This window comes from Nyctereutes procyonoides, unplaced genomic scaffold (assembly GCF_905146905.1).
Source record: "Nyctereutes procyonoides isolate TBG_1078 unplaced genomic scaffold, NYPRO_anot_genome, whole genome shotgun sequence".
Classification (NCBI taxonomy): domain Eukaryota; kingdom Metazoa; phylum Chordata; class Mammalia; order Carnivora; family Canidae; genus Nyctereutes; species Nyctereutes procyonoides.
The window spans coordinates 23,804,414-23,827,676 of NW_026575122.1; the positions used below are offsets into that span (position 1 = coordinate 23,804,414).

Here is a 23,263-nt window from a genome sequence, read left to right on the forward strand (position 1 = left end):
CCCACGTTGGGCTCCCGGTGCATGGAGCCTACTTCTGTCTCTGTCTCTGTCTCTCTCTTTCTCTGTGACTATCATAAATAAATAAAAATAAAAAAAGAATCTGCAGAAGAAAAGATTAGTGAACTTGGAGATATAGTGATACAGAAATGAAACAAAATGAAGCCCAGAAAACTAATGGAAAAAAAAAAAAAAGAGCCTCAGTGTATTTAGAACAAGTCTGAATGGCCTAATATATTCTGGGGTCTCCAAAGGCAAGAAGGGGACCCAAAAGTATCTTTGTAGAAATAATATCCAAAATTTATGTTTGAAAAACACTACAACTCCGTAGATCCAAGAAGCTCAACAAACCCCAAGCACAAGAAATAAGGAAACTACACTAAGGCACACTGTAATCAAATGATTTAAAACTATTGTTAAAGAGAACATTTTCAAGGCAGACAGAAACAAAAAAAAAAAAAAAAAGATACACTCAGAGGAACAAAGACAGGAATGACTTCTTGTTGGAAATTATATAAACCAGAAGGTAGTAGAGCAATTATCTTTAAAAAACAGAAAGAAAAAAAAACTTGTCAATCTAGAATTCCATACCTAGAAACAGTCTGTAAAAGCAAAAATGAGAAAAAATAAATAAAAACTGAAAGAATTCATCAACAATAGACCTGTGCTACAAAAAAATTTAAAGGAAGTCTTCCTGTAAGAGTAAAATGATACAGGATTATGTCTGGATCTACCCAAAGGAATGACTGGAAAATTGTAAATAATTGGAAGAGACCAGAATTTATAAATATGTAAGCAGATATAAAAGATCTTTCCTTATTTTGAAAATCTCTTTAAAAGATAATTGACTGTTTAAAGCAAAAATACTAACAATGTATGGTATGGTTTAAAACTGATACAGAGGTAAAATCTACAAAAAAACAGCTCAATGATAACTAATAAGCCAAGAGAGATAAAATAAAATCATTTTAAAAAACCAACTAATCCAAGGGAAAAAAAAAAGAAAAGAGACAAGTGGAAAATAAAATCAACAATTTAAACCCAACCATATTAATAATATTAAATGTAAATGGCTGGGGATCCCTGGGTGGCTCAGCAGTTTAGCGCCTGCCTTTGGCCCAGGGCACGATCCTGGAGTCCCGGGATCGAGTCCCACGTCGGGCTCCGGGCATGGAGCCTGCTTCTCCCTCTGCCTGTGTCTCTGCCTCTCTCTCTCTCTATGTCTATCATAAATAAATAAATAAATCTTTAAATAAATAAACAAACAAATAAATAAATAAATAAATGAATGAATGAATGAATGTAAATGGCCTAAGACCAATGAGAAGGCAGAGATTGTCAGATTCAATAAAACCAAGACCCAGTTATACACTATATACTAGAAACCAACTGTAAATATAAAGTGATAAATGTTAAAAAATAAAACACTAAAAAGATACATCATGTTAACATCAATCAAAATAAATATAATTTATGTTTTGCATCTACACCTTTTCCTATTTTGCTGCCATCAAAGTATAAGTTGGTTGTGCTTACTGACTTTAAACTGGAATTTAGAGGAGTACTTTTTTATTTAGGTAATTCTTTAAAAATTTTTGAAACAAGAGGAAATCTAACTTTGCACAACACCATGTGATCAACACAGTGTAAATTCAAGTCACAAATCCTGATATCACCTCAAATACACTTAAATTTCTGGGTACTGCTTTTCATTAACCTAATCAATAAATATCTATCAAGGCCTTACAACATGCCAGGTAGTTTTTGGTACTATGTAGTAAAATAGTGAAGACAGTCCTTAATTCAAATACTGATTCTCATTCTGTACATCTTTGAGAAAGTTAAATATCTCACTTATTCCCAGTTTACTTTCCTATAAAAGAGTAACAAGAATCCCCACAGGGTTAAGCTGTGGTGAGGATGAAGTAGGATTATTCCTTTAACTGGTATAGTGCTAAAGAAAAGGTAGCTATTGTTTAATTCATTTCTTATGAGTCATTTGGAAAAATAATGATTGTTAATGCTGATTAATGGCATTTACCATAATTAAGTCTTATGATACAAAAATAAAAGTATGCTATGTTGTAATGGGATCATTTATTTCTAAGAGGGGAAATATTTTGTGGTTGGCCTTTCTGAGCTAATAATAGTTAAAATAAAAATTATAGCTACCATTTATAGAGCATTTACAATGTGCCAAGTACCATTCTGAGGGCTTCAGAAATATTTTAAATCTCTAATTATGGTGACAACATCAATATGGATGCTACCAACTCCATATGCATTTTGGAAAAGTGTGTCCTGGTATGGGTAGAGGTTTAATGGTTTCTAGATCTCATGTCCTACCTTGAGCATTTTCTCATCAAAAATTGGAGTCATGGCATAAGGCATGATGTAATTCTGAAGAGTTTTAGAAGATAGTACAACTTTGCCTTCCATTAGTTGTTTTGCCAATTTCTTCAAGGCTCTTGCTCTTCTGTGAATCTGTGAGTTAAATAAAGTAAGAATTAGTTACTGAACACACTTACCTACAACTAGCTCCATTTCAGCATGTTCCTTTTCCATGAAAAGATTAAAGGAATGAAATACAGGACATGTGTTATGTAAGCCTGTAACACCTGTGCCTTGATTTGCTTCCAGAGATAGAATCCATGGCATTTACTTAACGATAGAGCCTAAAGTATTTATACATATCTTAGAAAATGGCAGAGAAATATGACGCTATTGTTTTGGTTTGTAAACCAAAAAAGAAAACAGACCCCAAGAAAATGATCATTTTCTGCGCTAATTTGACTGACAATCGAAGACCAAGGAATGAGAAGCTCAAAACTTTTTGGAAAATTGTATCTTTTTAAATGAGCAGAACAGTTTGAAATTCTTATTTTATACACAGGAAAAAAACAACACAGAACTGTCTTCTACCTGAATGTGTTTCATATTCTCAAAGAAGTCCATTTCTGGATCATGGCAATCAGTAAGCTGCACCAAGTCTTTAAATTCTGGTTGATATGGAAAGGTTTGAATTAAACAGGAAAGCACTGTGGTATAATCCTGTTGAATATTCTGCAAATGCCAAGTTGAGAAAAAAATTTTTTAAGAATTTGTTATCTAGGTAATACTAAGAAACACAGGAAAAAAAGCTACTATAATTTTTTTGTACATTTTTTTTTTTAAGTAAAACATTCCCACTGTAAACACAGAGGAGGTCACTCTCCTTCCTATTCCCACTCTCAAGAGTTTGAAAGTATTGATGCAATGAAGTATTTTAATTAAACGTACTAACCCTGACTGCTTTTCAACAACAGCATAAGTAGGGAAAATTAAAAACAAAACCAAAACCCATAACAGTAGTATGTAAGAGACAAAGATACAACTGCAAACCCAAATACCTCTATCTGGTTCTTTAATCCTTTCCTTAACTTCTCCAAGAGTGAACAATGAATGATTTCCCTGTATTCTTTCTCTGTGACATTCAAGGCAGCTAGCTTTTTGATGATACTCATTAGGCACATGCTGGCATTATCACTTAAAGACATGTCTCCTAACTGAAAACAGGAAAAAAAAAAACCCAAATTATTCTGTGTAATAACTATAATATGGCATATTACTTTCCAATGGAAGAGTTTACAAAATGTTGCCTCTCTTCTATGCAAACTCCCTCCTAAGAAATGTCCCCCAAGTACATCATACCTAAGGAAGAACCCGATGTAGGGCTAAGCAGGCATACCTCAGAGATACTATGAGTTCGGTTCCAGGCCACCACAGCAAAGTGAAAATCACAATAAAGTGGGTGAAATGAATATTTTGGTTTCCCAGTGCATATAAAAGTTATGTTTACACTATACTGTAGTCTATTAAGTGTGAAATAGCATTATGTTTAAAAACACAAGGTACATACCTTAATTAAAAAATACTTATCATGATCTGTGATTTCAGTATGTAATAATCACTGATCACAGATCACCATGACAAATATAATAATAATGAAAAAGTTTGAAATAACTTGAGAATTGCCAAAATATGACACAGAGATATAAAATAAGCAAATGCTGTTGGGAAAATGGCACTGATAAGACTTGTTCAAAGCAGGCTTGCCACAAACCTTCAATTTGTAAAAAACAAAAACAAAAAACCCCCAACAGTATCTGCAAAGTGTGATAAAATGAGGTATGCCTATAGTAAATAACTTTGAAAAATCATGCTTACTGAAAAATAAAACTGATTTGGAAAATATGATGAAATAGACTTTTCAATTAGTTTTATTTCTCAAAGCAAAAAGAACAAAAGCACTAAGCCAGTTTTCAATATTCAATATCACATGATCACTGAAAATAACAAAGTTGGCTGATATAATTCTGGTTAGTTGTGTTCCAGTTCCTGGTTTGAGCAACGTAGGTAGTGAACGTGGAAAAAGTATTGCCAGCTCAGCCAACCAGGCAGTGATGTGGAATTCTCTGTGCTGGAATTTGACATGAAATATGAAGAATTAGCCCCAGATGGGGAGATTACTTTTTCATATATTACATAATTACATAATATCAGAGAGTAACTATAAAATGCCACCAAGAGATTACGGATACCCTTACATAGTTAACAATAAACCAAGGGTTTTATTTTCCCCAGTTTTAGGTTTTAATTGAGTGACAAAAACATAGTACTTAATATCGTCCAAACCCTTTATATTTATCAATAAAAGAGGGCCATTGTCAAATAATATAGAAATGAAACTTCAAAAAACTGATATAATTGAAATACTATAAAACTCATCCTTTTAAAGTGTACAATTCAGTGCTTTTTTAGTATATTCACAAGGCTATGTAACCATCACTGCTATCTAACTTCAGAACATTTTCATCAGCCTCAAAACAAAACCCTGTACCAATCAGAGGTCCTCCCTCCCCAAGCAGCCCTTGGTAACTACTAACTTACTTTCTATCTCTATCAATTTCCCTATTTTTCTTTTTAAATTTCCTGATTTTACTACACAGCTTTCAGATTTTTCATGGTGCTTCCACATGCATTATTTTATTCGAGATATTCGTCTTTTAAATCATGAGAATGTAAAATCAATCAATCAATCAATCAATCATGAGAATGTTATTCTCATATGGTCTTCACCAAACAAAATAGCCTGCAACTAAAAGAAATTTTAGTTATACTATATATATGTTGGCAAATTGAAATTTTTTTTTTTTTTGGTAAATTGAATTTAAATTAAAAAAAAAAAATTTTACACAAAAACTCTTGTCTTGCTCAAAACACAAATTAAGAAATCAGGTCACATAGTTGTGTTATCAAAACAACGAGAAAGAATTCATAAATTTTTTTGCTATAAAAACCTACCTCCATATTATAGAAACAATTATGCATAACTGGAATTAGGTAGTTAACATCCACAGTTTGCATCTCTTTAATGTAAGAGGCGATCGTCTGGAATGTTGAGAAGCGAACATCAAAGTTGATATCATCAAGATGTCTTTGATCAAAGGCGTTAAGCTACAAGAAATGAAAACATTGAAATACAGAAAACATAGATGAAGGTATATAAATCTTAAGGAAACAAAAATGATAATACTTTTGAAGCAAAAGAGAAAAAAGACTTTCTCTCTTACCTTGACAACATCAGTAATATATTTTAATCCATTCTCAAAATCAGAAAGTGTCTAAAAGGAATAAAAATAGTATATTATTACTGAATAAAATCTTAACTTTTCTGCCCCCCTCTCTTCAACTCCCTCTTTCCACTTAAATTTATAAGAAACATCATATTGGCACCAAGAAAGCTGTTAATATGTGTTATATGTCAGATATCTTTTTTAAAAGGGGTGTGGTTTGGGGTAAAAATGAGTATTACAGACCTGGAAAACTGAACAAAGCAATTGTCTTGACAACTTATTCTTAATAACTGAGAAGAGTTTTGCTAGAGGCTTGAGGAAGCTTGTAGGCTCCAGACAATGTTTTAACAGGTTTTGTACTGTCACCAAAATATCAACTTCTGTATCCTTAAGAAGAAATATTAAGAGAAATCACATTTCAGTAATTTAGAAAACTAGTCAACTTGACTTTATTATATACCACAGACTCTCTGTCTCAAATAAATAAATAAATTCTTAAAAAGCGGGGGGGCGGCCCTCGGTGGTTCAGTTCGTTGGGTGTCTGCCTTTCGGCTCTGGTCATGATCTCAGGCTCCTGGGATCAAGCCCTGTGCATCAGGCTCCTTGCTCATTGGGGAGTCTGCTTCTCCCTCTGCCTCTGCCCCTTCCCACCCTTCATGGTCTTTCTCTCTTTCTGTCTCAAATAAATAAAATCTTTAAATATGTATTACTGCATAGAAAACAATCATGAATAAGCACAAGTAGTAATTATAAAAGTTATTTTATAGGCCTTTAAAAGTTCTTAGCATCTTAACATAAAATCCACAATAATGTCCATTAACAATTTCTTCCTTTAATTCTAATAGAAAATAGAATAAAACTGTCTACTGTCTAGTCCAGAGAAAAATCCACACTTCTGGTTGTCTATAGATTTGTGGTCTCCCTACTCCTGAATTACTGTGTGGTAAGAGATAGTGTAGCTACTAAAGCTTCATTAAATTTGAGCCACAGGAAGACTTTTTTACTCGAGATTGAACTAAGGTTTGAAAACCATCTTAGAAACTCAGCTACAAGTGATATTAATATAGTCTGACTTTTCACTCAGTTCTACAACTGTGATCCATATATACGATGCACTTCTTGGGCTCCAGATTTTTTACTGATCAAAGTGAGAGAGGGAAAGCTAAAGAAAGGATTGATGATGAATGCTTCCACCCTTTTGCTTGCCCCCATTCCTACCTCTGTTCCAATGTTTCTCCTCTGTTTTTAATTTTATATTTCTGTGTAAAGTCTTTTCACAAATACATCACAGAATCTAACCACCAAAATTACTGCTCGCTGATTAATCTTAATAATAAAGTGCCACTTTAAAGACAAAGCCAATGTCCTGTGAATTTATACCTGAGCAATATTGCCACGTTGGAGGAAAGGAAGGAGAAGTGTAATGAGTAGAGAACTTTGTTCTTTGTCTCTCATGAACTTGCTGATCCTAGAGAAGGGGAAAAACTGATATGTAAGGAAGACATACAAGTTAAGAATACTTCTCTAAGAAATTAAACATTTTGTAGAAAAACATGTAACAGACACAAGCGATTTTTATGTGTTCATGTAGGAACAGTTTAACACACTTACTCAGCAGTATCCACTTTCCAACTTCAGGTTCACGGCTACTAATCTATTTCTCTTATGATGTCTGATTTTATAGGTGGGTCAGAGTAAACACCGATGCTATAATTTGACGCTATTTCTTTTACAAAGAAAATAACATTAAATGCCACTTTTTTAAGGCTTTATGTGCAGTATTTCAATTTAACTCCCACAATACCCTTCAATGTAGGAATTATATTTAGCCCCATTTTGTCCAAAAAATCCTGAGACTTAGAGAAGCTGATGTCACATGGCTAAGAAGCAGTAGAGCAGGCCTTTCAAACGTTGGTCTTCCTGGTGTCTAATCTCTTAGCCTCTTTTCACTAGCATACAGCCTGCGATAAAATTTAATGAGTGTATTTTGTGTGGTTTCCCATTCTGAATAACTTAGAAATGCAATAGTATAAATAAAACATTTCAAAGAAGTTCTTGAAAGACTCTAATATATCATTTTTGTCATTGTTGGGGTAACAGAAATAAACTGTAACAATTCAGAGCTCGAAATAGAAACATTTTCTGCACTCTTGTTTACCAACCTTGCTACAGAAATCACAATTATATATTATTAGGTCTACTGCCACAGAGTATCGTTAAAAATCTTTGGAAGATCTCCACTCTTAAAAAACAAAACAACCACAACCTTCTCTTTTAAATGAATTATTTTTATCAATTAAACTTAAATTAATTTTTATCAATTAAACTTAAATTATTTTTATCAATTAAACTTAAATTTAAAAATATGAAAACCAAGTGATCTCATGTAACTCAAAATTCTAACTGAACAAAATACACAAATCTATTAAGTCTACTTTAGAATTTTGAAGACTGTTCTTTCATAATAAAATGAAGATGCCATAAAAGTTTTCTAATGAATATTCCAGGAGAGAAAGGAATTCTACATTAACTTAAAAAGGGAGGGCATTTAAAAATACTGAAAATCTTTTCAACTTGTTATTAAAATAATTGAAAAACTAGATACAATTCAGGAAAAATTAAAACCACGGATAGTAATGTTATCTTTTAAGGACCAGTGTATCACTTACTTTGATAGAATGCCAAGTTCCTTACTGACTTGTGCCCTATTCTTTTTCTTTTTCACCTTTTCTGCACTTATTGTGGTTTTGCTGAGATACTGGAGAATTACAGGTACATGAGGCAGAATTAATCGTCCTCCCATCGTGATAGATTCTGAAAAACAAAACAAAACAAAACAAAAACAATGATGTTTTGATTTTAATTAACTATTCTCTTAAAGGATAATCATACACTATCTTCATAATGACAAAGCACTCAAATTTTTATAAATATTTAACAAATTTAAACTACAAAGATTAAATTACTTATTTTCTTAGTCATAATAGATGTATTATTAGCTAAATTAAAAATTTACGTAAGAGATCCCTGAGGTTTTATTTAAACCATTTTTGGTAGTAGTAAAAGAACTGTTAGGATAATATGACAGGAAGAATTCAGAGACACGGCAGTGGAAGTCCTTTAATAATTTCCTGATGGATAGTTGAGTGTTCTGGAGCATAAGTAATCTAAATTTCTACTACTGCAAAGAAAATTCAGTTTATATAAATTGGCATTAATTCCTATTATCAAAAGAAACTCTTTTGATAATATAAGTAATTAAAAGAGTCAAATTGTATTGACTTTTTCCTTTCTGAGGGCACAAACGCTACTTCAAAAACCTAGGACTCATTTGCTTTGTACAGCACACATACCATCTGCACTTTCTGTGTATACGCATCCAGTTACTGGCAAGCTCAAAAGTGTTTCTGTGGGTTCAAAATCTGGAAGGTTAAGAAGGTCATCGGCTATATCCATCACCATAGAGGCTGTGGCTTCAGAGAGATTCTTTGCTGAGAGAATTGCAAAAACGTTGGTTAGGATATCATACTCTGGGTACCCAGGTTTCTGTTTAGCCAGGAAAGGGAAGTATCTGCAAAGAAAAACATTGAAATTGTCATCTTATTTCTCAATACATTTATTTCTGAAAACATATTCCATATGAATTTTCATATTGTTTATATATATATATATATATATATATATATATATGAACACTAATAAGATTACTCAAAAGGGAAATTACTTTAAAATCTAAAATTGGATGGATAATTTTAGGCACCTCATGAACATTATAGTAGTTAGGCACTTTATGTATATCTCTCATTTAATCCTCATAACATCTCTATAATGTGGTAACACTGTACCCACATTACAGATAAAAACCTGAGACTTGTCTAAAGCCACTGAGCTAGAAGTAGTAAAGCTGAGATGTGAGCCACAGTCTAACTCCAAAATCTAAGCCTTTTCTAAAAGAAATGTATTGAAGACAGGCTATTTTTTTATTTATAAGTCTTTTAGAACATGAATGTTCATACACTCACATAAAAACCAGTGCTTCAAACATGAGAATCAGGAGTACAGACCAAAGAAACATTTGCTGTATCAGGATATGCAACATTAAGAGACAAGGATCATTTTTTGGGAGAGGTGGGTGAATCCATCCCCAATTATCAAAGATGAAAGACTCACATAAATGATAGGAGCATCTTACCCAGAGGAAAAACACCAACAGGGTAAAGAGCACAAAGGCTTTCCACCAGTGGAAAACCAGCAATTGTTTACGTCAAGGATGTAGTCCTCTTAACAATCAACAGGAAGGTAAAACCAAAAAGAGTATGGCTTCACCAATTTATCACTGTTGGAAAAAGAGCTCAAGCACTTATACTTAGTAGTAACAAACTGAGGAAAAGTTCTAGGTGGTTGTATTCATACATCTTTGTCCAACAGGTATTACGCAGAGCGTGCGCAGGAACCAAGCAGGGTCCTTTACATGTTATCATCTCTATTATCAGTAAGGTAGGTACTGCTATTATTTCTATTCTACAGGTGGTGAAACTGAGGCTCAGAGAGGCCAATTTTGTCAAACAACCTGCAGTGGTGCTAGGATTTGAAGCTAGGTTTGTGTGGCTTTGGAGACTGTTCTCTTAACAGTATGTAGTACACTGTCTTAACATTTTTTCAAGCACAAAAGGTGAGAGGACTGCTCTGATTGCTGCCAAGGTCCTAGCAAGAACCCATTTAAACTCAATGAAACTTCTAAGTGACCGTACTGTGTTTACTAAACAGCAGTATAACCTGATGCCAAGGTACACTAGACATGCTCCATGTACGGTGCTGTCAGAAATTTCAGTCACTCTTTCAAAATGTAATGAATACCGGGCAGCCCAGGTGGCTCAGCAGTATAGTGCCGCTTTTAACCCAGGGTGTGTGTGATCCTGGAGTCCTGGGATCGAGTCCCACATCAGGCTCCCTGCATGGAACCTGCTTCTCCCTCTGCTTGTGTCTCTACGCCTCTCTATGTGTCTCTCATGAATAAATAAAATCTTAAAAAAAAATGTAATGAATATTGACTAACCATGGATTAAGAGGGGCACAAAATCCCCTGTGGAGGAAGATGCGGTAATAAATATGAAACAGTCTCTGCCCTCAGGCAGCTTTAGGTAGGTCAGCTATCAAGAGATGAGTGTACTAATGGTGGCATGTGATCATAGGCCCTTCCAGGGGTGGAAAGCTCAGAGGAAGGAGAGATGGTGCCTCATGGAGGCCATGGCAGTCAGAACCAGAGCAGCTATTAGAGAGTGGCCAGGGACACTCCTGGTCTATGCTGGTTGTTCTGGCTTAATTATTTATAGCATCTCTTTTCGCCCTCAGGCATACAGTTGGGATTATATAATCACTCTAGTTAGGGAGCAAGTTTTTGTTGTCCTGAGTTCACTTCACTTCTGAGACAATTTAACCTTAGTTATAAGCTTGAAGATACTGGCTATAGTTCAGCTCTACTTGCATCTGTCCAAATACAAGGTAAATTGCTCAACTTCTCTGTAGATGAAAACCTGCTTAAATGTCTGGCACTATGTAAACTGTAACCATCCTTCAAAATGGATTTTTTTTTTTTTTTTTTTACTGAAGAATCACATTCCAATGAAGAGGTTCTGAAATATTCTTTCTTCAATTCTCCCACACACAACAATATACGCACATCAGCTGTTGGAGATTTCAAAGAAAGTCAATCCATCCAAAGATTTCTTTCACGTATGAAAACATTTTTTCACATACAGAAAAATTTTTAAAAAGTTCTGCAGCATACCTCCTCTATTGCTCTGTGGTTTCTATTTTTCTCTGACCCATAATGAGAGAGAAACTACAAAACATATGATGAGGTAGCATCCAGTGATGAAGGTCTGTACCCTAAGTAACGAATGATCCAACTAATATAAAAGGGTGCTACTATTGCCAAGTCTTCTTGGATGAAATGTCCTTCATGGGTCATTTGCATACAAATTATACAACTATAAAACATTCCTCAAGCATGCCTATGAAGTGCTGCTTATAAATGTCCAGTTACAAGACAAGATAGGAAACTACTTTCTCAAGTTGGGAAGTAAGAGAGTCCTTACTACCAGTAAAAATATTTTAAACAGGTTTTCCTGAGGAAGATGATGTCAAGGTCTTTGGTTTGTTTCTGAGGACTATTTAATGATGTGGGGAAATGTTCATGATATAAAGGTACATAAAAAAATAAAATCAAAAGCTGGTTATATAGTATGATACCAATTTTGTAAAAAGTGATGCCCAAGATATTAAAATGTTGGCGTTTACTGAATCAACAGTAATTTTTTTTTTTATTCTACCTTTCATTCTTCAAGACAGATGAGGGCAAACTTAAGTCTGTTTCCATCACTGAGATAAACAACATATGTTTCTACACTCTTCAGGAAATGTGCATTAGGTCTGTGACACAAGCATCTCTGAACCATCTATGGAGGAAGGTCCTGTGAACAGCTCATAATGTCCTCAAAAGGATGTTGACTTATGACCATGAGAGCTCTCTATATATTTGGACATAGTTTCATAAGAACAGGAGACATCTAGGAAATCTAAATGGCCTGTGAAAATTTTCTGATTTTAAGTGGTAACTGGGAAAAAGACATAGAATGCCAATTACAAATCAGTTTTTATTTTTAAGCAAGCATCCAAAAAAATAGTAATATTTATATGCTGGCATAAATACAGGTATCCCTGGCTTTTCAAAAATTCATGTTATAACCACTTTGCTTTTATGAAAGAAGGTGGTAAGCTAAAACAGACTTCACCATTTGTTTCGCAGCAAGCCGTTACAGGGACAGCATGCACCTCTTGAGCAGTGACAGTGGCCCCTGTCAGGTTCCTTCCCTAGAAACTACACTCAGCGTGTCTGCATTCAGCCACCAGAGCTGTGAACTGTGTCTGGGAGCATCTGTGCTTTATCTCGATTTATTTTGTGCATCCCTTAGCAAGATGTGACCTCAGGTATTGGAAAAGCTTAAGAGAAGTAATTTTTTGGATCTAGGAACACTAAAACATTCTTCCACTTAAAGTAGTAATTACCTCTTTGTTTGATGCCATTTCAGCTTATGAAAGGTCTCATAGGAATGCTCTACTTTGAGAGAGCAGTGGGAACCTGTATCTGCCATGTTTCACGTTCTGTTTTTCCCTTTTCTGGGCCAAATCAAACTACTGAAACAATTACTACACATTAGAAGAACATCCGTATCAATTCCAATACTTTTGATTTTTAATGAAACTGTAAAACTAGTAAAAATGTGTAAGTTTTGGTATAATATATACCCTACAATCTTTAACTTAAGTTGTAAAATGTTATTTTACCTATATTTTCTGTTTTTTAAAATTATAAATGAACACCCCAAAGATATATCATAAAAAGTACCTCTTCCCTGCTCTGGGGTACCCAAACCTCCACACTTAACATTAGTAGTTTCTCACGTATTCTTCTAGACATTTTCTACTTCATTTTATATTTATATGCATGCACAGGTATATTTCTTGGATTACATTGTTTGGCAACTTGTATTTTTCTTTAAACTGCATATTTTGAAATTCAGCTGCCTTATTCTCTTTAATTGCATCTGTGGTATATCACCACAAATTACATTATTAGTAACCTTGAACTCATTTTGGTCAAACCTAGTCCTTTAAAGTCCTTTAAAACACTGTCCTTTTCAAAGGTGGGAGAAAAACGGTCATACCTTGCATTTCTGCTCCAGATACTAATTAGTTTCAGCAGAGGAGTAGGAAAATACTGACTCTCAGATCCAAGCCTTCTGATCTAAGACAAAATTAAAAACAGAATACAAAATAAAAACATATACAGAATTTTTGGGAAAATACAACTGAAAAGCAGGACCAGTATAGAAACCACACCAGAGGGGACGCCTGGGTGGCTCAGCAGTTGAGCGTCTACCTTCAGCTCAGGGCATGATCCCAGTCTGGGGATCGAGTCCCGCATTGGGCTCCCTGCGAGGACCCTGCTTCTCCCTCTGCTTGTGTCTCTGCCTCTCTAAGTAAATAAATAAAATCTTAAAAAAAAAAAAAAAAAAGAAAGAAAGAAAGAAAAAAAAGAAACCACACCAGAGGATAAAGAGCCAAGGGGCAGAGATTAACATTTAAAGGAAAAAAAAAATAAAGGAATCCAAAATAATATCTACAGGGGAAAAATAGCAAAGCAAGAAGTGCTAGACATTTAAAAGGAAGGAGGTACTATAGGTTTCAGCTGGTTAGAAATGACAGAGCTAAAGCAGCTAGAATTCCTAAAATCAAGTCTCCTCTAAACTCTTTTTAGCTATAGTTTCATCACAAAATGGTTACAAACAAGGAAATATGTAACAAGAATATCTGTATCTTCTCAAAATCCAGAGACACATCATTGAGGTGCTACAACAGTTACATTCCATTTGCTTAAGAGACACAACCATGTTCAAATTGACCTTAAGTATAAATGTCATGGTATTACAGAAACCAGCTCTTGAGCTTTAGGTGACAGTGGAGGCAAGAAAACAGTTCTAAAACTTCCAGAAGCAAAGAAAGACTCGCCGTAAAAGAAAAGACCAGGACAGGCACTAGTGTCTGGGTGTGGACTGCCCTGGTTAAATAACACAATAATAAAGGAAGAAGCAGAAGGTATCCATGCAGAGTGTAATAACAAAGCTCACCTGGGGCCAAACTGCACCGTGAAAGACAGCATCAATTTCTTCTGTTCTGAATTGGTAAGACTCCCAATCCAAAAAGATGTCAGTTACCATTTTGATTCCAAGACGTCTTAAATTTTTCAGTGGGTTAATAAACCTGAGTTGTATCTGTAAAACAAAGATGTTCCCTTAAAAAAAAAAGTTATTTCATTTTTTATCTTTGATTCCTTAAGGAGGCACTATTGCTCAGATGACTAAAAATCAAACTGGAAATCCTATTACTAAGTCTGGTGACTCTGGCTCTGAATCACATGGAAATTCCACTGAGCATTATAGTATTGCTGTTCTCATTGAACAAAATGGGAAAGGAGAGACTTAAAAAGATCAAATGGTGAGATGTGCTCCATTATCATGTTAAAGTGTCCGTGAGGAGGGGGGATCAAACAGCTGTCAAACAGTCAAACAGCTGTCTTGTGTCCTACATTGTTGTATTTATTTATCCAACTAATTGTCTCAAATAAAATCCTGATTTCTTCCTATGAACAGAACATTCTAAATAAAACTTTTTTTTTTTTTTTTTTTTTAGTTTTTGACATCACAATGCCTTAGATTAGGGGGAAAAATTAAACTTTTATATCAAACGAAAGTCACTTTCTTTTTTGTTTTCATAACTTGTATTATTATTTTTTACTTTTTCTAAAGCTAGGAGTTTTCAATTATTCTTGTAACTTAGTCTAGGAGACTAGTTAAAAGAATTTATGGTCTTTCTATATAGTAAAATACTTCATACAGTATAAGAGAATGAGGTGCCTGAATCAAGGCATGGGAAGATCTCAAAATATATAATTTAAAGAAAAATATAATTTGAAAAAAATCAAAATTTGTCTGTTTAGAGGCACAAAGGCTGGAGTGGGTGGGAGTCTGAATTAACAGCGAACCTCTTTCATAACATAACTACTTCTAGTGGCACCCCCCTTCCCTATGAGTTACAAAATCATAAATATGTGGCCAGTTTGTTCAGGCTCTGAGTAGAATAATTTACTCAGGCCCCACCAATGACCCCAATGGCATGACAGCCATAGTTCTGACTTCAGCTTAAAATCTCACTGAGGGAAAATGTATTAAATTATGTGACAGACTGAAAATGACAAAGATACCCAATAGGAGAGGAATTATAAATTTGAAAAAAGGAAAAGCTTCATGAAAGAGGTAGAATTTCTAGTGGATCTTAAAGGAATGTTGTAAAAACCAAATATATGGGGAAAGGTGCAACTTCTGATTGTTTTTCCATTTGATTAATATACTGTGGGCTCTGGATATATAAGTGGCAACTTATTTTTACATGGGACTTAATTATCTACACCAAAATTTAAACACCACCCTGAAATTTATGAAGACAACACAATAATATAATGAACATCAAGTTTTATGGCCATAATATCATGAAAAAAATGAATAGGGAAGTTATACTGTCAGGAAAACTGGATACTTTGATCAATGGAAGTATCTGAATCTAGGACAACACATTTTAAAGGCCAGCGAAAAGGAATAAAAATGTTATTAATATGCCATGCAAGGTCTCAGGTATCATCATATTTCATGTACCCATCAGGCTTCTACCATCTACTTTTGGCTAATTATCTCTTTATGCAAGTTACAAAGACAGGAGATAATAGGCAAGCCCCAGGGGATACAGTTGCAGGTCACTGTGCTTTGCTTCATTTCTAGGGCAGTATTTTCATTATCAGCTCTGTCATGTTCACTGAAAGATAAAAATTATTACTGCTTTTGAAAAAACATGGTATCATGATCCCCTGGAACAAGTTTAAGAAACTAACCTTAGCAAAAATATGATATCAAGTCAGACACCCCCACCTTCTCCCTCTTCCCACTGCCCTGTGTAGGATCCACATCTGTTACTATGGTGCCAGCTGCCCAGTTTAATCAATAATTTTCAGTAAACTTGAGAAAAGCCCAGGAAGCAATTGTAGACTCTAGTTCCAGAGGAATAGTCCATATGCCTGAGTTATTCCATTGTTTAAATGTTCCAAATTAATGAAAGCAAAACCAAAACAACCCCTGTGATATACACTTCAGTGTCAGTCCATGACTTGGAGGAACTAAAAGATACAAAAAATGTAAATGTGTAACTTAGCTCAAACCCACCAACAAAGTTTAACTTACTTAAGCAGTATTACTATACAGTAATTCATTACGGTACCTCAAGGAATTCTTTGAACTTGTCCAATATATTTTTTTTAAAAGCTCCAAACTGTCAAAAAGTTTAGCACCTCACTAACTAATGATCCATGAAATTGCATAAATGACTTTTTGAGTTACTGACTGTTGACTCAGGAGTAAAGCTGCATTACTGAGTAACTTCTTCTAAGTTAACCAACAAGTCAGAGAACTTAACACGGTTTATAAAATCTCTAACCTTTCATGATTTAATATATCCATGTATAGATAAAGTCATTGTCACTCACTATTTGGCACAAAATGAAAATTCTCAGAGTTCTTCTTGTGGCCATGAAGCTTTTAAATAACAGAGAGAAAGAATTTCCCAAGACTTCTTTTCAGCTTCCACTGTTGCCTGCCCCCCAAGCCTCTTTCCCACAGAGTAATCAGAGTGAAATTTTAAAAACATCAGAGAGACCTAATCCTGGCTTCAAACCTTTTCAGGTTTTCCAGTACACTTTGGAGTCAATCCATGTGGAACCCATAAGCCCATGAGGCCCCACCTACCTCTTGACCTTATCTGATAGGCTTCTTCTCACTCCTTGTGCTCTAGCTATCTTGCCCTCTGTTCTTAGAATGTGCCAAAGTGGTTCTACCTCCACAACTTGTAGTCATTTTTCTCTGCTTGAAATGTTCTTCCCATAGCTGGGTAAATACATGAGTTTAAATACCACCTCCTCAGACACGACACTGACCATCCATTCCCAGTTTGGTCATTTCCTATCACATTCTCTCATTTTATTTTAAATTCTTCACATCCTCATGTCTCTCCTCAACATGCTCATGTTTTCCTCTACTTTTGTGAATCTATGGAGTATACTCCTACTACCTTTTTTAAGTTTTTGGCTAATTATATCATCCGTGCCACTGCTGGGTCTGCTTCTATTGACTGATTTTTCTCCTCATTATGAGGAAAATTTTCATCCTTCTTAGCATGCCTGGTAAAACTTGACTGGATGTCAGACATTGTGAATTTTGTTTTCATTTACATCATTTGAAAGCTTTTGAGTTTTGTTCTCAGATGCAATTAATTTGCTTGGGAAAAGTCTGATCTTTGTCAGCTCTGTAAGGTGTTGCCAGGGCAGCCTTTACTCCAGAGCTAATCTGGTTCCCCTACTGAGGCAATCCCCTGCCTAGGAATCTTCCTGGTGCCTTGGGTATTAGGAGGATTCTGCTCTAGCTGTTGAGAACATGAGCTGTTCCTAGCTTGTGTTAGTCAGAGGACTGTGGCTGCTCCTCTCTCATGGTTTCTCCATATCTCTTTAAGGTGGATCAACTAGATTTGGCCTTCCCTCTCAAGCAACTAAAAACTAAAGGGAATACATGAGACAATGATTTTCAGCTACTAGACAGCAGGCAGCAAAGAACAGTCAGTCCTGAGATGGTAAACAGATGAGGTAGAGTCCTGTACGTCCCCCAGATTCCTGCGGGGAGTTTCAGGCATCGGTGTGAGAAGGAAGAGTCCAGGCACAGGTCAGTCAATGGATATAAACCTGTCTCATTCCCCACCTAGAATGATGTCTGGTAGATAGGAGGTGTGAAATAATATTTATTGAATAAATGGACAGGAATTTTTGTTTGCTTTGTTCACTGTTCCATTTCCAGTGCTTAGAACAGTGCCTGTCACGTAACAGGGGCTCAATTAATATTTGTTGGAGGAATGAATGAAAGAATAAAGAAAACAAAATGGTGCCTAACGAAACAGAAGATGTATTCTAAATCCCTGGAGCATGGTAATCAGAGAATATTATTTACCACTAAAGCAGATTTATAACCGTGTGTGGCCCAAAAAACAGCCTAAAATTTTGGCTGTCAATTTTCAGTTATCATGACCATATCTGAAAGGCAGTTGACCAGGCATATCCATAAATCAAATGAAAAGATTTTATCCCAATTAAAACCATGCCTATTTATCATTAACTGAGAATTTACAGTAGAAATGTGAGTCTAGATCTTCAAGTCCCACTAAGAAGCCTTTAGTCCATACGGACATTAAATTTCCCTAAGCTCTCCAGAGAGTATACTTATGCCCACATACTTCTTCCAACAGAATATAAATATATTGTCTTTAATGCAATTCAGAAAATATTTACTGAGCACTAACTTGTGAGGCCTCTGGCAATTAGCTGGCTGCCAGGTCTTGCTGCTTCTCTTTCTTTATTCAAAACGTTGCACTTATACCAGGCAAGCATTTACTTTTAAAAGACCTCTGGGCAACTCTTATCTCAAAATAACAAGAATGATATTATTAACAGTATTTTGTTCATTCTCCAACCATTCTGGATAGAGCTGGAAAATATCCTATACCTCTAAGCTCTTGAAATTAAAATAAGAAATATCAGCTCAACTATCCCTGACTTTAGCTTCTGAGATGTGTACAGAACTAACTCACATCCTATTATTTGAATCTCTTTAAAATATACAAGTGATACACAGCTGACCCTTGAACAATGCAGGGGTCAGGGGCACTAATCCCCTACACCATAAAAAAAAAAAATCCATGCATAACTTTTTATTCCTCCAAAAATTAACTACTAATAGCTTACTGTTGCCTGGAAGCCTTACTAACACCATAAACAGTTAACACATACCTTGTATGTTGTATGTACTACATACTGTACTCTTACTTTATAATAAAGTCAGCTAGAGAAATGGTTATTAAGAAAATAGGAAGAGAACATATATTTATGGTACTGTGCTGTGTTTATTGGGGAAAAAAATCTCATTTATAAGTGGACTCACACAGTTTAAAACCATGTTGCTCAAGGGTCACCAATAATTTGCATTCTCCAACTACACATAAATATTTAGAACAGTGAAGATTGCTAGATATTCAGCTCCCAACCAATTTTCCAAGTGAAATGCAGAACTCTTACTGGCCCAAGAAGAAAGCAACTGCAGTGAGTCTCTCTCACCTTTTCTCGTTGGTCGAGGACGTGTGATGCAGTTGCTGTCAAGCATAGCAGTATCTGCAAAATCTTTGGTAAGTATGCACTGATCAGATGACTAATGTTCTTCAATACTATTTCAAGGCTATTTAGGATACCATGCTGACGACCTAAAGGCAGAACTTTAGACAAATCCAAGTCTTCTACTGCTTGAATGACAGCAGAATGGCATTCTCCTAGATAGCATGTAAAAGGAAATATTAGTTACTCTCTAATTACAGCTTCCTTTTAATTTCCCTCAATGATAGAGTATTTTCTGTTCTAATGATTTATAGATGATAATATACTTTCCTAATGTATTTTCTCCTGATTCTCTTACCAAATATTCAATGAGCTAGGCATGTTGGGTTTTAGTATTAGCACTTTGTAGATGAGGAAACTGAGAATAAAGGAGAAACTTGTGCCAGAACTAAGTCTCTAAGCCCCATTCTCATCCTATTTAGACTACTTCCCCAAACCTGAGTTATCAATAGTCTTTTGTTCTACCTAGGGACTTCCTATACATTTTTCTCATTCTCAGCTTTCACTGTCTATGTTGACTTGAGCAGTTTCAGAGAAAATGTCCTGTCTGCTACATTAGAAGCTTCTCGAGTGCTGAGAATCAAATGTTTTCTCTTGCCCCTGGTGAATGAATAAAACAATAGTCCTTTATAAACAGGTACCAAATTGATTCTATAATTTACTTAAAAGACTTGAATTGTTATTGCTTGAGCTTTACTTGAAACCAACCGGTATGGAATCATGAGCTTGCTAATTCATACACCTAAATAATCTAGCCAATAAAGAGTATCATTTATAGCTGCCCTCTTACAATGGAAGTTGTTTCACTGAGCAAAAAGCCTTTGTCTTCATCAGGGCCAACTTCCTTCATAGGGCAATATTATACTGAACAAAAACATTTTAACAACTGAACCCATTATCACAGAAAAAATACAAAACTTCATCCAACACATTAATGTACAAATAAATACCTGTGTTTGCCCAAGGCAAAGCAATTTTGGGATAAGAGTAGAGATTCTGTAGTCAGAAAGATCTGCCTTTTTTTTTTTTTTTAAAGATTTTATTTATTTATTCATGAGAGATACAGGGAGAGAGAGAGGCAGAGGCCCAGGCAGAGGGAGAAGCAGGCTCCATGCAAGGAGCCCAACGCGGGACTCGATCCCTGGAGCCTCCAGGATCATACCCTAGGCTGAGGTGGCTCTAAACTGCAGAGCCACTGGGGCTGCCAGATTTGCCATTTTCTAGCTGAATAGTCATAAGCAAAATACTAAACTCTTTAAGGCTTAGTTTCCTCATTGGTAAAATGGGAATGGTCAGGTAATGATACCTCAGGAGGCTGTCTTAAGGATCAATGGATTTGTACGCAAAAGGGCCCATTATAACATCTGGCATGAAGTAAGCACTCAATAAATGTGAGCTATTATTATTGTTAATTACTAACACTGCATACCAGAGAACAGACCATAGAGCCGTTGGTCTATGGCATTCTCCTAGATATGGAGAATCAGCTCACTGTACCTACTTATTACATCTACTTTGTTTAGATGGTGAGGTTGAGAGAATCAATTCTTACTTTTCTGCTTTCAAAAGTGAAAAGTGTACAGGAGGTATTCAACAAATCATTTACTCCATATATAAATGACTTTGTGAATGGATAAATATTAAGACAATTAAACATGCTCTAAGTTTCTAAGGAAAAACCTATTCATTATATTTGGGTAAGTAACATTTTTCAAATGCCTAAATGCACAACAACAATACATGTTCCATTTCTTTCCTTTTTAGTTGTCTTTCTTTTTTTTTTTTTTTTAAAGTAATCACTATAATCAGCATGGGCCTCAAACTTACAACCTCATGATCGAGTCACATGCTCCACCAACTGAGCCAACCAGGTGCCTCCCAAAATACACATTTTCTAATTAGGGGCTTATTGATCCATGGATGATGGTAATCTCCAGGATCAACTGTGAGCTCCATCTAATTTAATCAAAATTTAAAATGATTACACTTTAGCCAAAAGGCCGCCAATGAGATTGGGAAGAATAATCCTATTAGAAGATGTCCAAGAACATGGGAAATCTAGCCTGAGACATTCAAAGTCTACAGCAGACAACACACATTCAGAGTAGCAGGAAGTTGATAGCTACCATTTTTGAAGTGCTTCACAGGTTCAAACAGCAAGTCTAAGAACATCTGGATCTCCTCTGGTTGGGTCCCAGCGAGGAACCTCAGAACAATGGACATACGAGTGCCTGAAGCAGATTTCCCCTGAGTTTTACTGCCAGTCTTATTCTTCATTCGGCCATACAAAATTCTAAAAAGTCAAAAGAACATTATTTTGTTTGCACATTAATCCTAAAACATAATGCTAGTCATTTTGTTTTCCTAAGAGGTTAGAATAGCAATTCAAAAGACTTAAAATATAAAACAAGGAAGGACGAAAATAGAAATTAGATATTGAACATACAAAATTTAGAAAAACAATGACAACAACAAAAACTATGGCTGAGGGAAACAGGAAGAAGAAAATAATAAAAATAAAGGCCAAAAGGTGGTTCTTTGTAGAAGGAAAAAAGTAGTAAAATAGGCAAGCCAAATGAAAATGAAAAAAAAAAAAAAAAAAGAAAAGAATATGTAGATTAAAAGGAAATAAGTGAATACAACTAAGTAAAATAAGGAAACTGGAAAGTCTTAAGTGGGTAATTTTCTGAAAAAGAAAAAAACAAAACAAAACAAATAAGGAAAAGGAACTTAAGAAGAAAACCTGAACAAAGAGTAATCATGAGTAAACATGGAACTCAGATGAATTTTTTAAATTTTTAAGGAAAACTAATTCCCATGCTATGAAGTTTCATAGCTAAGAGAAAGAAGGAACAGTCCTTTTCCATTTATGAAGGTGGTATAACTGTGACACTGAAATGAGATGATGAATGAAAATAAAATTATATACCATTCTTGCTTATAAACATAAAACCCATTTCTAAATACAGAATCCAGTGCTGCATTAAAACAATATTAAAGCCAAATAAGGATTTACCCCAGGAATGCAAGAAACAATCACTAGCAAAGTCTAATGAGTTGATATAGATCAATGGCTCATTGGAAAAATTAATATTATCATTTTAATCCATGCTTAATAGACATTCTAATAAGATTCAACATCCATTCCTGATAAAATACTAAACACCCTAGTCATAGGACTTACTTTCTTAGTACAAGTGTTAATTTATAACAAATGTTACTGTTTTAACATTCAAAATTTAAACACCGTGGTTTTTAAACTTTTCAATATTATAACCCTTTTATCAGCATTTTTGAGGTCCCCAAAGAGCTTTTGTGTGAGTTTTATTTACTGATATTTATCTTGGTAGAAGTTATTTTTAAAAAATATTTTATTTGAGAAAGAGAGCATAAGAGACAGCATGTGGGAAGACACATGTGAGCATGCACAAGCAGGAGGGAGGGGCAGAGGGAGAAGCAGGGAGTCTGACGTGGGACTGGATCTCAGGATCCTAGGATCATGACCTAAGCTGAAGGCAGACACTTAACCTACTAAGCCACCTAGGTGCCCTATCTTGGTAGAAATTAAAATGAGTTAATGTAAGTAGCATTTTTAATGAAAAATTTTATCTTCCAAACCTCTCCCCACCAAAAATTAGTAAGTCTAAAGCCATACTTTAATTTTTCCTCCCCACATTTTTTTATTGTCTTGTTTATTAGAAAATAACTGGATTTTCCTATCTGTTTCTGCATTTAATCAGCTGCATTATGTTATAGCTGCAGAAAAGCCAGCCATAAC

At 35.0% G+C, this 23,263-nt stretch overlaps 1 protein-coding gene across 1 annotated transcript in view; it reads right to left on the reverse strand.

The window, feature by feature from the left end:
• The window catches only part of UTP20 (UTP20 small subunit processome component), a 96,841-nt gene that overhangs the window by 28,272 nt on the left and 45,306 nt on the right, over positions 1 to 23,263 (reverse strand). The window contains exons 26-38 of the mRNA XM_055336275.1: positions 21,612 to 21,778; positions 19,432 to 19,640; positions 14,303 to 14,446; positions 13,340 to 13,419; positions 8,966 to 9,183; positions 8,282 to 8,426; positions 6,993 to 7,080; positions 5,856 to 5,999; positions 5,610 to 5,660; positions 5,341 to 5,493; positions 3,387 to 3,542; positions 2,920 to 3,060; positions 2,344 to 2,481 (exon numbers count right to left, since the gene is read on the reverse strand). Of these exons, the coding sequence (XP_055192250.1) occupies positions 2,344 to 2,481; positions 2,920 to 3,060; positions 3,387 to 3,542; positions 5,341 to 5,493; positions 5,610 to 5,660; positions 5,856 to 5,999; positions 6,993 to 7,080; positions 8,282 to 8,426; positions 8,966 to 9,183; positions 13,340 to 13,419; positions 14,303 to 14,446; positions 19,432 to 19,640; positions 21,612 to 21,778 (1,834 nt within the window). The remainder of the gene's footprint in view (positions 1 to 2,343; positions 2,482 to 2,919; positions 3,061 to 3,386; positions 3,543 to 5,340; positions 5,494 to 5,609; positions 5,661 to 5,855; positions 6,000 to 6,992; positions 7,081 to 8,281; positions 8,427 to 8,965; positions 9,184 to 13,339; positions 13,420 to 14,302; positions 14,447 to 19,431; positions 19,641 to 21,611; positions 21,779 to 23,263) is intronic.